This window comes from Bufo gargarizans, chromosome 1 (genome assembly GCF_014858855.1).
Source record: "Bufo gargarizans isolate SCDJY-AF-19 chromosome 1, ASM1485885v1, whole genome shotgun sequence".
Classification (NCBI taxonomy): Eukaryota; Metazoa; Chordata; class Amphibia; order Anura; family Bufonidae; genus Bufo; species Bufo gargarizans.
In genome coordinates, this window is record NC_058080.1 from 700,898,939 (window position 1) to 700,914,897 (window position 15,959).

At 44.1% G+C, this 15,959-nt stretch overlaps 1 protein-coding gene across 1 annotated transcript in view; it reads left to right on the plus strand.

Moving 5' to 3' along the window:
* The window catches only part of LOC122924806 (von Willebrand factor A domain-containing protein 5A-like), a 274,200-nt gene that overhangs the window by 60,369 nt on the left and 197,872 nt on the right, over positions 1 to 15,959 (plus strand). The window contains exon 2 of the mRNA XM_044276248.1: positions 11,267 to 11,334. Within this exon, the coding sequence (XP_044132183.1) occupies positions 11,280 to 11,334 (55 nt within the window). The 5' untranslated portion in view covers positions 11,267 to 11,279. The remainder of the gene's footprint in view (positions 1 to 11,266; positions 11,335 to 15,959) is intronic.

Here is a 15,959-nt window from a genome sequence, read left to right on the forward strand (position 1 = left end):
CAGCACACCGTGTGCTGTCCGCATCAGTATGTCCATTCTGTAGCCCCGCAAAAAAAATTGAACATGTCCTATTCTTGTCCATTTTAGTTGTTGTTACAATGGATCCGCAAAAAGAAAAAGGGATGTCATCATTTTTTTTTGCGGATCCGCAATTTGCGGACCACAAAACACGTACGGTTGTATGCATGTAGCCTAAGTCACATGCAAAGAGAAGAAAAGTCAGTCATACACATTAGATGTATTTCTGCAGAGCCCAATATCAGCAGGGTCTCGTAACTCCCCTCCAGTGGCAGATGTCTGGGAGATAAAGATCAGGTTGTCGGATTTCCACATGCCCATTACTTTTGTTCTCGGGAGAAGTTTGGCAGCAGCTTTTTCCTGATAACACTTAGCGGGGATCAATGTTCATGAAATTCAGAGTTGTTAAGAAATTTCTGTGAGTCATAAAGGTTAGTGAGTATTAAAGGCGAGTAAGTAGGCAGTTGACTATGACTCTGAAAAACTGTAATCCCGACACAAAAGACTGGGGAGGGGGGGTACTGATAGGCTAAGAATGACAGCATGTTTTACCTATTAGTCAGTCTATTCCTTTCTTTTGTCACTTGATGTCCTCCATCTGCAGACCCTGTCTGCTGGAAAAGGATTTCCCCCCTTTGACCTCATATCAGCTCCCCAATGCCTCATATCAGCTCCCCATTGCCTCATATCAGCCCCCCATTGCCTCATATCAGCTCCCATGCCACAGAGCACATACAAAAAAATCCACTTACCTTTCCTGCTCCAGACGCTGCCACTCCTCACCTCCAGCGCGCTCCCTCTCTCTCTTCTTCCCTCTGCAGCTGTACTGTCACCAGATGCGCATAGCGTGAGGTCACAGAGCGCCGTCATACTGTGCGCAGCCACATCATAGCCGAGGACCAGGAAGTGCTGAGTACAGAGCCTTCACCTCTTCCCGGTCCTCCGGTACTAATGAGCGGTTCCATAATGGAAGCACTCATTAGTATTTACCCCATAAGACGCAGGGACATTTTTCCCCCACTTTGGGGCGAAAAATACGGTAGATAGATCATTGATAGCTATGAGATAAATGGATACTATTCTAACACTGCTATCAGAGGCTCTGTTCCTAGCCTCCGTCAGCATTTCATTTAGATTTGATGGATTTAGCGCTAAACTTCCTGCCAAAATGACAGGCACCACCGTTTTGAACCTATTTTTAAATGACATTCAACGCTACCAAACATACAGGAGAATACAGCGCTACATGCCTTGTACATCCAGTGACTTCTCCTATGCTTGTAGATGTTTTATTTTCTCATCTTTTGCCCAGACCGCCATGAAGACTTCTTTCAGCTATGCAGGGTTTCCCACACAGACATCTAAGGTTCCTTACTTTTCCATAATCATTCCCACTTTTTTAACATAAGCTCCCCATTCTGGGACCCCCACAATATCATCCTCCTTTCTCTCTTTGCCATAACTTGACCACTATGCTCCATAGCACCCCCAAATACTATATTGCAGAAACATGTAGTTTCCCTGAAAATACTAGTGCCACACAAAAAGTGCTCCCACGCAGTGCCCTCAAAAATAAGTACCCTGACAAATAATGCTACTGGCAGTAATAGTGCTACAAACATAATGGCATTTGAATGTGGATTAAAAGTACTTTTTCTCCAGCAGAAATGAGATCAGTAGGTGAGAGTAGTCATTAGATTCATCTGAGCTTCCGCCCTACAAGGCACTGTGCCTGGTGTGACTCCCTCTAATGTTTGCCATGCATACTATTATACAGTACATGATCATGAGTCACCAGGGATCTTCTGCTATATCTAATAGTATGGAGTAATAGTCACATGGAGTAAAACATCATATGGAGTTGTATTGATTGCATGGTTTTGGTTTAAGAAACAATAACTTGTCTGGTTTTAAACAATATAGCCAGGTGCCTCTACCCCAAAAGCATTTCTAGAATCCTTTATTTTCTCAACTTTAATTTAACAAAACTGCTAGTGCATGTCCTCATCTCCCACCCAGACTACTCTGTGGGAGATGCTGCCTGATACAAATACCTGTGTGTGAACTATAGTGAGGCTAAGAAGGCCATCCACGACCTCTGGTCCAATCTCCCCACCTCAACACATTATCTTCTGTTTCCCTACTGATTTCTCATTGAATCCCCTTGGGCTCATCTACCCCAGCACTTCAGACTGTTGTCTACCATCTGAACCTTCGAAAGCAACCTGAAAACCCACCTCCAGAAAGTCTTCAACCTACAATAACCCTGCTGTCACTATGCACTCATCTGAGCAGCTTATACCCTCAGGCGTGGCCTCTCTCCCTTTGTACCTACAGTACCTGTCAGTTAGCACATGTTTATTGTACTAGTTCCGTTTGTTGTCTCAGGTTAGGTACTGAAACCCTTTTTCGTATGTACACAACCCTGGGATTAAAGGGGTTGTCTCATCGCAGACAATGGGGGCCTATCGCTAGGATATGCCCCCATTGTCTTATAGGTAGGTAGGACCACTGGTACCCGCACCTATATCGAGAATGGATGGCGCATACGCAGCCTCCATCCATTCATTTTCTATGAGACTGCTGGCTCGGTTATTTCTGTTGAGCCCTGTGGGGATTTGCTCTGGTAGACAGGCTTGTGGGCGCAGTATAGAGGCAACGACAACGTCTTTAACTGAAACAGTTCGGTGTTTATTCACACATAAGGATAAGCCAAACAAAAAGTCAGTTTCAAGGAAAACAGTCACCTTGAGTCTGGTGTTTGTTCACACCATGCAGCAATGCAGAAGTCCTTGGACATAGCAGAAACCACCTGCTCTCACACCAACAAGGCCCAGGCCTGAACTCCCAGGTTCCAACACAGAGACTGACAGAGCTACACTGTCAGAGAGGAGTAAATTCCCACCACCTGACAGTGCTGCCTGTGTTTTATAGCCGAAACCAAGACCCGGCCTGGGACGTGGGGAGAGCCACCCACCCCACACTTTGGCTGCTCCCAGTAAGAGCTGCCGGATCGGCTTAACAGCCATACTAAATAGCAAAACCATGTCAGCCAGCACTAACTGTTGCTGACACAGGAACTGTTTTCACTCAAGGCCAGAAGATGTCATGTTAGATTATGTATAAAATGTGCTCTTTCAAAAATTGTAAGAACATTTTTACCCTTTTATAGAATTTCCTTTGATCCAACCATATTGGGGTTTTAAGGGTTTCTTGCAAGGTTTAACCCTGCCATTTTTCACCTTAAGGACCAGGCCATTTTTTGCTAATCTGACGTGTGTCACTTTATGTGGTGATAACTTTAAAACGCTTTTACTTATCCAGGCCATTCTGAGATAGTTTTCTCGTCACGTATAGTACTTTACGTCAGTGGTGAAATTGAGTCAAAAAAAGTAAAAAAAATAAATTTGAATTCCAAATTTACCCAAAATTGGAAAGAATTGCAAATTTCCAAATTTCTATTTCTCTACTTTTATAATAGATAGTAATACCTCCACGAATAGTTATTACTTTACATTCCCCATATGTCTACTTCATGTTTAGATCATTTTGTAAATGCCATTTTATTTTTTGGGGACGTTTGAAGCAAAATTTCTAAAACCCACTTTTCCAGGACCAGTTCAGGTCTGAAGTCACTTTGTGAGGCTTACATAATAGAAACCACCCAAAAATGATCCCATTTTCCAAACTAAACCCCTCAAGATATTCAAAGCTGATTTTACAAACTGTGTTAACCCTTTAGGTGTTCCACAAGAATTAATGGAAAATAGAGATAACATTTCAAAATTTCACATTTTTGGCAGTTTTTCCATTTTAATCAATTTTTTCCAGTTACAAAGTAAGGGTTAACAGCCAAACAAAACTCAATATTTATGGCCCTGATTCTCTAGTTTACAGAAACACTCCATATGTGGTTGTAAACTGCTGTACGGACACACGGCAGGGCACAGAAGGAAAGGAACGCCATATGTTTTTTTGGAAAGCAGGTTTCACTGTGATAATTTTAAAGGGGTTGTCCAAGTTATATTTATTGATGACCTATCCTCAGGATAGGTCATCAATATCCGATCGGCTAGGGTCCGACACCCGGCACCCCCGCCGATCAACTGTTTGAAGAGAAGGCACGCGCCGTGCCAGCGCCGCCTCCTCTTCAATGTTTACCTTCTCGCCATTGCATCTGCAGCGGCGAGCAGGTGTAATTACACCTAACCATCCCATTCATTTCAATGGTACGGATCGCTGCTTGACACTTGTATAGGAGCGATCCGTCTCATTGAAATGATTGGGATGGCTTTGGTGTAATTACACCTGCTTACTGCTGCAGATGCAACAGCGAGAAGGTAAACAATGAAGAGGAGACAGCGCTGGCACGGCGCGCGCCTTCTCTTCAAACAGCTGATCGGCGGGGGTGCCGGGTGTCGGACCCCAGCCGATCTGATATTGATGACATATCCTGAGGATAGGTCATCAATAAATTTGACTTGGACAACCCCTTTAAGCTGCCATGTCACATTTGAAGACCCCCTGATGCACCCCTAGAGTAGAAACTCCAAAACTGTGACCCCATTTTAGAAACTACACCCAGCAAGGTATACCAAACTGATTTTACAAACTTTGTTAACCCTTTAGTTGTTCCACAAGAATTAATGGAAAATAAAGATGAAATTTCAGAATTTCACTTTTTTGGCAGATTTTCCATTTTAATCCATTTTTTCCAGTTACAAAGCAAAGGTTAACAGCCAAACAAAACTCAATATTTATGGCCCTGATTCTGTAATTTACAGAAACACCCCATATGTGGTCATAAACTTCTGTACGGGCACACGGCACTGCGCAGGAGGAAAGAAACACCATGCGCTTTTAGGGAGGCAGATTTTGCTGGTTTATTTTACACCATGTCCCATTTGAAGCCCCCTTGATGCACCCCTAGAGTAGAACCTCCAAAAAAGTGACCCCATTTTGGAAACTACGGGATAAGGTGGCAGTTTTGTTGGTACTATTTTAGGGTACTTAGGAAGCCAGCGGTGTGTGCACATTTACACACCTTCTCTAAGGAGACTGCTCCACTCCAGTCATCCGGCGTGTGCCTCGGGCCTGAGTGATCCGACGAGACACCAAGAAAGCAGCACTGGATTGGTGGAGGCGGGGCCGGAGGCAGGGCTCGATGTAATTAACTGGGAGAGCACTTGCGTGCGGGGCTGCGGAGACAGCGATAATTAGGACTTGCAAGGGGGGGGCCCTCTTAGAAGCGGTGCACAGGTATCGGCAGTGGTATCGGGGACATTTGCACGAGTACAAGTACTCGTGCAAATGTCCGGTATCGGGTATCGGGACATCCCTAGTACTATTATAGGGTGCATATGACTTTTTGATTGCTTGCTATTACACTTTTTTTACGGTATTCACCTGAGGGGTTAGGACATGTGATATTTTTTATAGAGCAGGTTATTACGGATGTAAGTTTTACACAAGGATTTCATTTTTTAAACAAATTTTTTTTTCTGTTTTTGGGCGATTATCTTAGGTAGGATATGATTTTTGCAGGATGAGATGACTGATTGGCACTATTTTGGGCTGCGTATGACTTTTTGATCGCTTGCTATTACACTTTATGTGATGTAAGGTGACAAAAAATGGCTTTTTTTACACCGTTTTTATTTTACCTGAGGGGTTAGGTTATGTGATATTTTTATAGCCCAGGTTCTTACGGACGCGGCGATACCTAATATGTATACTTCTTTTTATTTACTTAAGTTTTACACAATAACAGCATTTTTAAAACAAAAATAAAATATATGTTTTAGTGTCTCCATATTCTGAGCCATATTTATTTATTTTTTTGGATGATTTTCTTAGGTAGGGGCTCATTTTTTGCGGGATGAGGTGACGGTTAGATTTGTACTATTTTGGTGGGCATATGCCTTTTTTATCGTTTGGTGTTGTACTTTTAGTGATGTAAGGTGACAAAAAATTGTTTATTTAGCACAGTTTTTTTTTGTTTTGTTTTTAAGTGTTCATCTGAGGGGTTAGGTCATGTGATATGTTTATAGAGCTGGTCGATACGGACACAGTGATACCTAATATGTGTAATTTTCATTTTTTTCCCCTATTTTTTGCACATTTTTTTTAACTTTATTTGGTGAAAATGACAAAAAAAAATTACTTGAAACTTTTAATTTTGGGGGGGAAAACTTTATTTTTTAAACTTTTTATTCACTTAAATTTTTTTCCCCACTTTGGGACTTCAACTTTTGGGGGTTTGATCCCCTTTACAATACATGTCACAAGCCATGTCACATTTGAAGACCCCCTGATGCACCCCTAGAGTGGAAACTCCAAAACTGTGACCCCATTTTAGAAACTACACCCAGCAAGGTATACCAAACTGATTTTACAAACTTTGTTAACCCTTTAGTTGTTCCACAAGAATTAATGGAAAATAAAGATGAAATTTCAGAATTTCACTTTTTTTGCAGATTTTCCATTTTAATGCATTTTTTCCAGTTACAAAGCAAGGGTTAACAGCCAAACAAAACTCAATATTTATGGCCCTGATTCTGTAATTTACAGAAACACCCCATATGTGGTCATAAACTGCTGTACGGGCACACGGCACTGCGCAGGAGGAAAGAAACGCCATGCGCTTTTAGGGAGGCAGATTTTGCTGGACTGTTTATTTTACACCATGTCCCATTTAAAGCCCCCTTGATGCACCCCTAGAGTAGAACCTCCAAAAAAGTGACCCCATTTTGGAAACTACAGGATAAGGTGGCAGTTTTGTTGGTACTATTTTAGGGTACATATGATTTTTGGTTGCTCTATATTCCATTTTTTGTGAGGCAAGGTAACAAGAAATAGCTGTTTTGGCACCGTTTTTATTTTTTGTTATTTACAACATTCATCTGACAGGTTAGATCATGTGGTATTTTTATAGAGCAAGTTGTCACAGACGCGACATTACCAAATATGACTACTTTTTTGGGTTGTTAAAGTTTTACATAACAAAGCATTTTTGAAACAAAAAGATTTTTTAGTGTCTCCACTTTCGGAAAGTCATAGTTTTATTTATTTTTTGGGTGACTGTCTTGTGTAGGAGGGGCTCATTTTTTATCATGATGAGATGACGGTTTGATTGGTACTATTTAGGGATGTCCCGATACCATTTTTTTAAGACTGAGTACGAGTACCGATACTTTTATTTAAGTACTCACTGATACCAATTACCGATACCAATTTTAACAATAAAATACACACACACGTATTTTGTGACCACTGACCAACCAAAAGGCGCAAAAACAGAACTATAACATTCTTTAAGTACAAGAGGCAGTGTATCAACTATTTATGTAATATAAGTGGAAGGTTTTTTTTTTTTTAAGCGGCGCAGTTGCTGATAGCAATGTTTACTTTTCCTTTGTACAAGGGTTAATAAATGAATAAATGGGCATATAACCATGTTTCACAACCAATGTGCCTCCAGCAGTTGCAAAACTACATCTCCCAGAATGCCTGGACAGCCTTTGCATGCTGGGAGGTGTAGTTTTGCAACTTCTGGAGGCACACTGGTTGGGAAACACTGTTATATGCCCATTTCCTCCCCCCTCCACCTTATTTTATATTCTCTTTTTACTGAATTTCTCCTAAGCTTTATTACTATTTACTAGGGTCGGTTCCTCTACCTTTGGAAACTCCTGGCAGGCAAACTCTGTGTGAGGAGGGTGTCTGGACTCTGGAGAGGCTTTTCCCGTGGCAGGCTTGCTCCTGTGCTCCGATTCGGAGATCAGATGTCTGTGGGCAAGGAGAGTTAGGAGACATTACACTGGGGGTAGCCACAAGGAGACGTTATACTGTGTGGGGGCAGCCACAAGGAGACGTTATACTGTGTGGGGGCAGCCACAAGCAGACGTCATACTGTGTGGGGGCAGCCACAAGGAGAAGTTATACTGTATGGGGGCCAGCCACAAGGAGACGTTATACTGTATGGGGGCCAGCCACAAGGAGACGTTATACTGTGTGGGGGCAGCCACAAGGAGACGTTATACTGTATGGGGGCAGCCACAAGGAGACTGTAAGGGGGCCCTAAGGAGACATTATACTGTATGGGGGCCACAAGGAGACATTATACTGTAAGGAGTCAGGACAACAATTTTTGAAGCCCCTCCCCCCTCAGTATAATAGTCTTGTGGCCATCATACAGTAATGTATATTTCTTCTTGCCCTAATGCCTGCTTTTAGAGATCAATGTGCAGCTCGCAGGCAGGAAGGGAAGGACCAGGGCCAAAGAAGACAGACACAACAATCTTCTAACTAAGCTTTATACACTTACTAGGGTCGGTTCCTATAACTTTTAAAACTACTGTCAGCCAGAGGGTGTCTGGACTCTGGAGAGGATTTTCCCGTGGCTGGCTTGCTCTTGTGCTCCGATTCGGAGATCAGATGTCTGTGGGGGGAGGAGCCGGGGACTGTGGCGGCCGCTGCGGAAAGTGTGAATCAGAGCAGCCGCAGGAAAAGTCTCTTTCCAGACAACCTCCAGGCATAACTAGAGTTCTATGGGCCCCGGGGCAAACTTTGAATTGGGCCCCCCCACCGGGCCCGACCCCCCCAGTCATACACAGGGGACTGGCATGGCAGCAAATTGTTCATAGAGGCCCAGCCTCGGGGGCAAAATCATGAAATATATACAGAGCGGGCAAAAAATGTAATATATACACATGAGACAAATGTAATATATACAGAGGGGGCAAAATGTATATATATATACACCCTCTGCGACTGCGATCGTTGCGCCCCTGTCTTTTTATAAATCTATTTTGCCCCCTCTGTATATATTACATTTGTCCCCTGTGTATATATTTAAAAAAATTCCCGCTCTGTATATATATATATATTTTTTTTTTCACTTTGCCCCTATATATGTCATGATTTTGTCCCCCAGGCTGGTCCCCTATGAAGGATTTGCTGCCATGCCAGTCCCCTGTGTATTACCACTGTGCCACACTGCCAGGTGCCCCTCTGTGAGTTAGGAAGCCAGCGGTGTGTGCACATTTACACACCTTCTCTAAGGAGACTGCTCCACTCCAGTCATCCGGCATGCGCCTCAGGCCTGAGTGATCCGACGAGACACCAAGAAAGCAGCACCGGATTGGTGGAGGCGGGGCCGGAGGCGGGGCACGATGTAATTAACTGGGAGAGCACTTGCGTGCGGGGCTGCGGAGACAGCGATCATTAGGACTTGCAAGGGGGGGGCCCTCTTAGAAGCGGCGCACAGGTATCGGCAGTGGTATCGGGGACATTTGCACGAGTACAAGTACTCGTGCAAATGTCCGGTATCGGGTATCGGGACATCCCTAGTACTATTATAGGGTGCATATGACTTTTTGATCGCTTGCTATTACACTTTTTTTACGGTATTCACCTGAGGGGTTAGGACATGTGATATTTTTTATAGAGCAGGTTATTACGGATGTAAGTTTTACACAAGGATTTCATTTTTGAAACAAATTTTTTTTTTCCAGTTTTTGGGCGATTATCTTAGGTAGGATATGATTTCTGCGGGATGAGATGACTGATTGGCACTATTTTGGGCTGCGTATGACTTTTTGATCGCTTGCTATTACACTTTTTGTGATGTAAGGTGACAAAAAATGGCTTTTTTTACACCGTTTTTATTTTACCTGAGGGGTTAGGTTATGTGATATTTTTATAGCCCAGGTTCTTACGGACGCGGCGATACCTAATATGTATACTTTTATACGTATACTTAAGTTTTACACAATAACAGCATTTTTAAAAAATATATATATATATGTTTTAGTGTCTCCATATTCTGAGCCATATTTATTTATTTTTTTGGATGATTTTCTTAGGTAGGGACTCATTTTTTGCGGGATGAGGTGACGGTTAGATTTGTACTATTTTGGTGGGCATATGCCTTTATCGTTTGGTGTTGTACTTTTAGTGATGTAAGGTGACAAAAAATGGTTTATTTAGCACAGTTTTTTTTTGTTTTGTTTTTAAGTGTTCATCTGAGGGGTTAGGTCATGTGATATGTTTATAGAGCCGGTCGATACGGACGCAGTGATACCTAATATGTGTAATTTTCATTTTTTTCCCCTATTTTTTGCACATTTTTTTAACTTTATTTGGGGAAAATGACAAAAATGTTTTACTTGAAACTTTTAATTTTTGGGGGGAAAACTTTATTTTTTAAACTTTTTATTCACTTAATTTTTTTTCCCCACTTTGGGACTTCAACTTTTGGGGGTCTGATCCCCTTTACAATACATTCCAATACTTCTGTATTGGAATGCATTGGCTCTATGAGTAATACAGTGTGTATTACTCATACAGCTTCCTGCCTGTGAGATTCAGGGGGCTGGATCTCACAGGCTCTCCACCGGAAGGTGGCCCCGATGCCTAAGGAAGGCATCGGGCTGCCTTCCATGCCATCGGGTCCCTGTCACAGCAGCACGGGGACCCGATGGCAGCTCCGATCCCCGCCCGACATCGCACGTGACGCTGTCAGCGCTGACCGCGGCACATGAAGGGTTAATGCGCATGCAGCAGGAGTCCAGCTATCAGTGACTGCCAGACCCCTTCTGCGGATCGGGCGGGCGCAGCTCCAGCTCAGCTCCAGCTCAGCTCCCTTTCAAGTGAATCCAGAAACTACACAGTGTATGGAGCCTTCTGCTTCCACTCTGTACAATGTACATTTGATGGCAGCTACCTCAAACAGCTGATCGGTGGGGGTGTCGGGCCCGACTGATCTGATAATGATGATCGATCCTGAGGTTATCAATATCAACATCCTGGACAACCTCTTAGGCTCACCTTTAAACAAAAGGGTCAGATTAAGATTGGAAGTGGTCGCAAGCAAAACATAAAAACTTCTTCTAAAATAACAACCCCTTTAATGTTCTCTTCACATTTCAGTTTTTTTCTTCCATCAGAGAGATATGTCAGGAATATTTTAAGATGTATACTCCCGCCAGATACCTGTGGATATGTTTGAGCCTTCCCTCAGCACAAACAGAGTATGTAGTAAAAATGAGATATAAACGGTCACCGCCAAACAATGCTTAGAAATCTTTGCTGCATGACGGAAGAATTTGGAGTTCTTGTTAATCTTCAGTTGTGAGTCCCTGAGAACAACGTTCAAATTGAAATATGATAGAGATCAGAGATACTGAGCTGAGGAAGCAGAGATACAGAGACATCCTGATGACTGTTGTGTCTTATGTTCTAACAGAGCAAGACCCAAGATGCCGCTGCCTCCTCCTCGTTTTGGTCTCATCGTTGTTTGTTCCAATCTTCCAGGTGAGAAACTTTTTTCCTGTTTTTAGCCAACCAGAAAATTCTATATCTCATTGTGGAGTCTTGGGTGACTTTTATTTTCGTCATTTCAGGGATATAGCGGTCACTATATTCAAGGTTTATCCAACCATACTTTTATGGAATATTCATAGTGTAATGCAGTGATGCCCAACCTGTGAACCTCCAGCTGTTCTAAAACTACAATTCCCAGCATCCCTGGACAGCTTACAACTATCAGCCTACAGCAGGGCATGGTGGGAGTTATAGTTTTACAACAGCTGGAGGGCCAGAGGTTAGGCATCACTGGTGTAATGGATTAGGGTTGCACCGGATATCGAACTATCAATACCAAATCGATACCTTTAGACCAGTACCAATTCGATACCGGGTTTTAATATTTTCCGATACTAGACTGCGCTACGGCACAGTCTAGTATCAATTCGAGAACATGGCATGTGTCGCTCTAAGCACGCGCCATGTTCTCCTTAGCAGCACAGTGGAGAAGGAGGCAGTCTCTCCCTCCTTCTCCACTGTGCCGCTGCTGCCACTGCCACCAATGAGAAGACAGGGGAGGAGTAGGGGAGGGGCTGTGGCCACTGCACCACCACTGAAGATAATTAACCTATTAATAGAAATGTAGGATGCGGGTGCCAGCGGTATAACATACCCGGCACCCGCCCTCTATGACAAGGCGCTGTAATTTGCCAAACCGCGGCAATTAACTCCTCAGGTGCCGCACCTGAGGGGTTAATTGACGGGGATCACAGCACCTTGTTGTAGAGTGCCTTTTCATCCTATATTTGTATTAACAGGTTAATTATCTTAAGTGGTGGCGCAGTGGGCCCCCCCAGCCCTCCCAGTATTATAGTTATTGATGGCAGCGGCCACAGGGTTCCCTGCTCCCCTCCTCATTTGTGGCAGTGGTAGCTTCTGATTGGAGCCCCAGCAGTGAAGTTGAAGTTGTGGGGCTCGCTACTGACGCCCTGGCTGCCATGGTAAGCTCCCTGCGGCTGTGTGCACAAAGCACAGGGCAGCAGGGAGAGTGTGAAGTCCTATTCACCCTAATAACGCATCGCATCCGCACTTGTTTCCGGATGCAATGCGTTTTTCACTGAAGCCCCATTCACTTCTATGGGGCCAGGGCTGCTCAGCCTCATTGTAATGAATTGGTCCAGATTCCATGCAGGTGCAATGCGTTCGCATCACGCATTGCACCCGTGCGGAATACTAAGGCCCCTTTAACACAAGTGAGTTTTCCGCGGGGGTGCAATGCGTGATGTGAATGCATAGCACCTGCATTTAATCCTGACCCATTCATTTCAATGGGTCTGTGTACATGAGCGTTTTTTTAAAAAGCATCAGTTCTGCGTTGCGTAAAAAACACAGCATGTTCTATAGTCTGCGTTTTTCACGCAGCCCTGGCCCCATAGAAGGGGACCTCTCTCCTCTGCCTGGGTGCTTGGCCTAAATATATGCCAATGGACTGTTGCACTGGTGGCTGACGTGAAGCCTGATTCTCTGCTATGATATGAAGACTGATTCTCTGCTGACATGAAGCCAGATTGTCTGTTACGGGACCTCTCTCCTCTGCCTGGGTGCTGGGCCTAAATTTATGACAATGGACTGTTGCAGTGGTGGCTGACGTGAAGCCTGATTCTCTGCTATGACATGCAGACTGATTCTCTGCTGACATGAAGCCAGATTGTCTGTTACGGGACCTCTCTCCTCTGCCTGGGTGCTGGGCCTAAATATATGCCAATGGACTGTTGCAGTGGTGGCTGACGTGAAGCCTCATTCTCTGCTATGACATGCAGACTAATTCTCTGCTGACATGAAGCCAGATTGTCTGTTACGGGACCTCTCTCCTCTGCCTGGGTGCTGGGCCTAAATTTATGACAATGGACTGTTGCAGTGGTGGGTGACGTGAAGCCTGATTCTCTGCTATGACATGCAGACTGATTCTCTGCTGACATGAAGCCAGATTGTCTGTTACGGGACCTCTCTCCTCTGCCTGGGTGCTGGGCCTAAATTTATGACAATGGACTGTTGCAGTGGTGGGTGACGTGAAGCCTGATTCTCTGCTATGACATGCAGACTGATTCTCTGCTGACATGAAGCCAGGTTGTCTGTTACGGGACCTCTCGCCTCTGCCTGGGTGCTGGGCCTAAATATATGCCAATGGACTGTTGCAGTGGTGGCTGACGTGAAGCCTCATTCTCTGCTATGACATGCAGACTAATTCTCTGCTGACATGAAGCCAGATTGTCTGTTACGGGACCTCTCTCCTCTGCCTGGGTGCTGGGCCTAAATATATGCCAATGGACTGTTGCAGTGGTGGCTGACGTGAAGCCTCATTCTCTGCTATGACATGCAGACTAATTCTCTGCTGACATGAAGCCAGATTGTCTGTTACGGGACCTCTCTCCTCTGCCTGGGTGCTGGGCCTAAATATATGCCAATGGACTGTTGCAGTGGTGGCTGACGTGAAGCCTCATTCTCTGCTATGACATGCAGACAAATTCTCTGCTGACATGAAGCCAGATTGTCTGTTACGGGACCTCTCTCCTCTGCCTGGGTGCTGGGCCTAAATTTATGACAATGGACTGTTGCAGTGGTGGGTGACGTGAAGCCTGATTCTCTGCTATGACATGAAGACTGATTCTCTGCTGACATGAAGCCAGATTCTCTGTTACGGGACCTCTTTCCTCTGCCTGGGTGCCGGGGCCTAAATATCTGAGAATGGACTGTTCCAGTGGTGGGTGACGGGAAGCCAGATTCTCTGCTATGGGACCTCTCTCCAATTGATTTTGGTTAATTTTTATTTATTTAATTTTTATTTTAATTCATTTCCCTATCCACATTTGTTTGCAGGGGATTTACCTACATGTTGCTGCCTTTTGCAGCCCTCTAGCCCTTTCCTGGGCTGTTTTACAGCCGTTTTAGTGCCGAAAAGTTCGGGTCCCCATTGACTTCAATGGGGTTCGGGTTCGGGACGAAGTTCGGATCGGGTTCGGATCCCGAACCCGAACATTTCCGGGAAGTTCGGCCGAACTTCTCGAACCCGAACATCCAGGTGTTCGCTCAACTCTAATCAAAATGCATTGGAAAAAACTGAACAACTGGCAGGCAAAACTGACTGAACTTGCTTGCAAAATGGTGCGAGTTTCACTGAACGCACCCTAATCCGTCATGCTCGGTTGAAAGAGGCCTTAGGCTCCGGGTGCATTGCGGCAAACCCGCACGAGTAGGCATGCAATTGCAGTCAGTATTGAGTGCGATTGCCTTCCGATGTTCAGTTTTTTCCACGCGGTGCAATGCGTTTTGCACGCGCGTGAGAAAAAACTGAATGTGGTACCCAGACCCGAACCCGGACTTCCTCACTGAAGTTCAGGTTTGGGTGAGGGTTTCTATTCATTTTATTATTTTCCCTTATAACATGGTTATAAGGGAAAATAATAGCATTCTTAATATAGAATTCTCACTAAAATGTGGCTTGAGGGGTTAAAAAATAAAAAATAAATTAACTCACCTCACATTAACCAATGACATAATCACAAGTTCTGGTCTGTCAGGTGAATGCCTAATTTTTGGGGCCTGCACTCCAGTGGCTTACAGTAACATTTTTATCCAGTGATTGCATAATATACCTCCAGCCACATAATCACAAGTTGTTTTCTGTCAGGTGAATGCCTAATTTTTGGGTCCTGTACTGGCCTACAGTAAAAATTTTATCTAGTGACCAATAAAAGCACACAGAGCTATGGGGACTGGGTATTGCGGATGTGCTAGCGGCCATCTAGCAGCCCGTGTCCTCAGGTCTATACACACAATCCCGGTGACAGGTTCCCTTTAAATTCTTAGAAATTGTAAATAAAGTTTTACAGGAGATTCTCCGTCCGTATACTCTATCAGGATACTTGGATGTCATGGACCTGGAAGCTACCCCCTCTGTTATCCAGATTGGGATTGTTTTCTGTGTGATGAACCAATTCTAGCCTTGAGAAATATCATCTTACCAAGGTTAAATCAATGCTACTTTAGTCTTGCATAGAAGATGCTCCACTTTTTCAGCAGCAAAATTTTACAAAGAAATATAGGCCCATGTTTATCAACCAATTTCAACCAGATTTTGGCATAAATCTGCCCCCAAAAAGTTGTCATTTGCAACTTTTCCTTCCCCACTCACCAGCTTTAAAGATTTGCCAGAAAAGTGGGCATGGTTTACTGTGAGAAGGCATGGTCTACAACTTTCAGACAGATTTATTAATAGAGAGAAAAACTTAAATCCAGCTCACCTCCCAGTTAGTATAATCCCGATTCTGAAACCCTAGGGGAGTGACCCCGTCGCAGGCTGCAGGTAATTTGGAAGAAGGTCTCAGATTCAAGTAGGGTCCATATTAAAATCGCTTCTTTATTTGGACATCATACAGACATGACAGACTGCCACACAGTACAACAGATTGGCGTTGACGCGTTTCGGGTACTGAGACCCTTAGTCGTAACGTTGTTGCACAGTGAGATACCCCAATATAAAGGAAAAAGATAGCCATTCCCCCCTACAATCCATGGGAGGCGGCATTGATCCCATTGGTCGTCTCACTGTGCATCACACCCTAGTTGCCACCCAT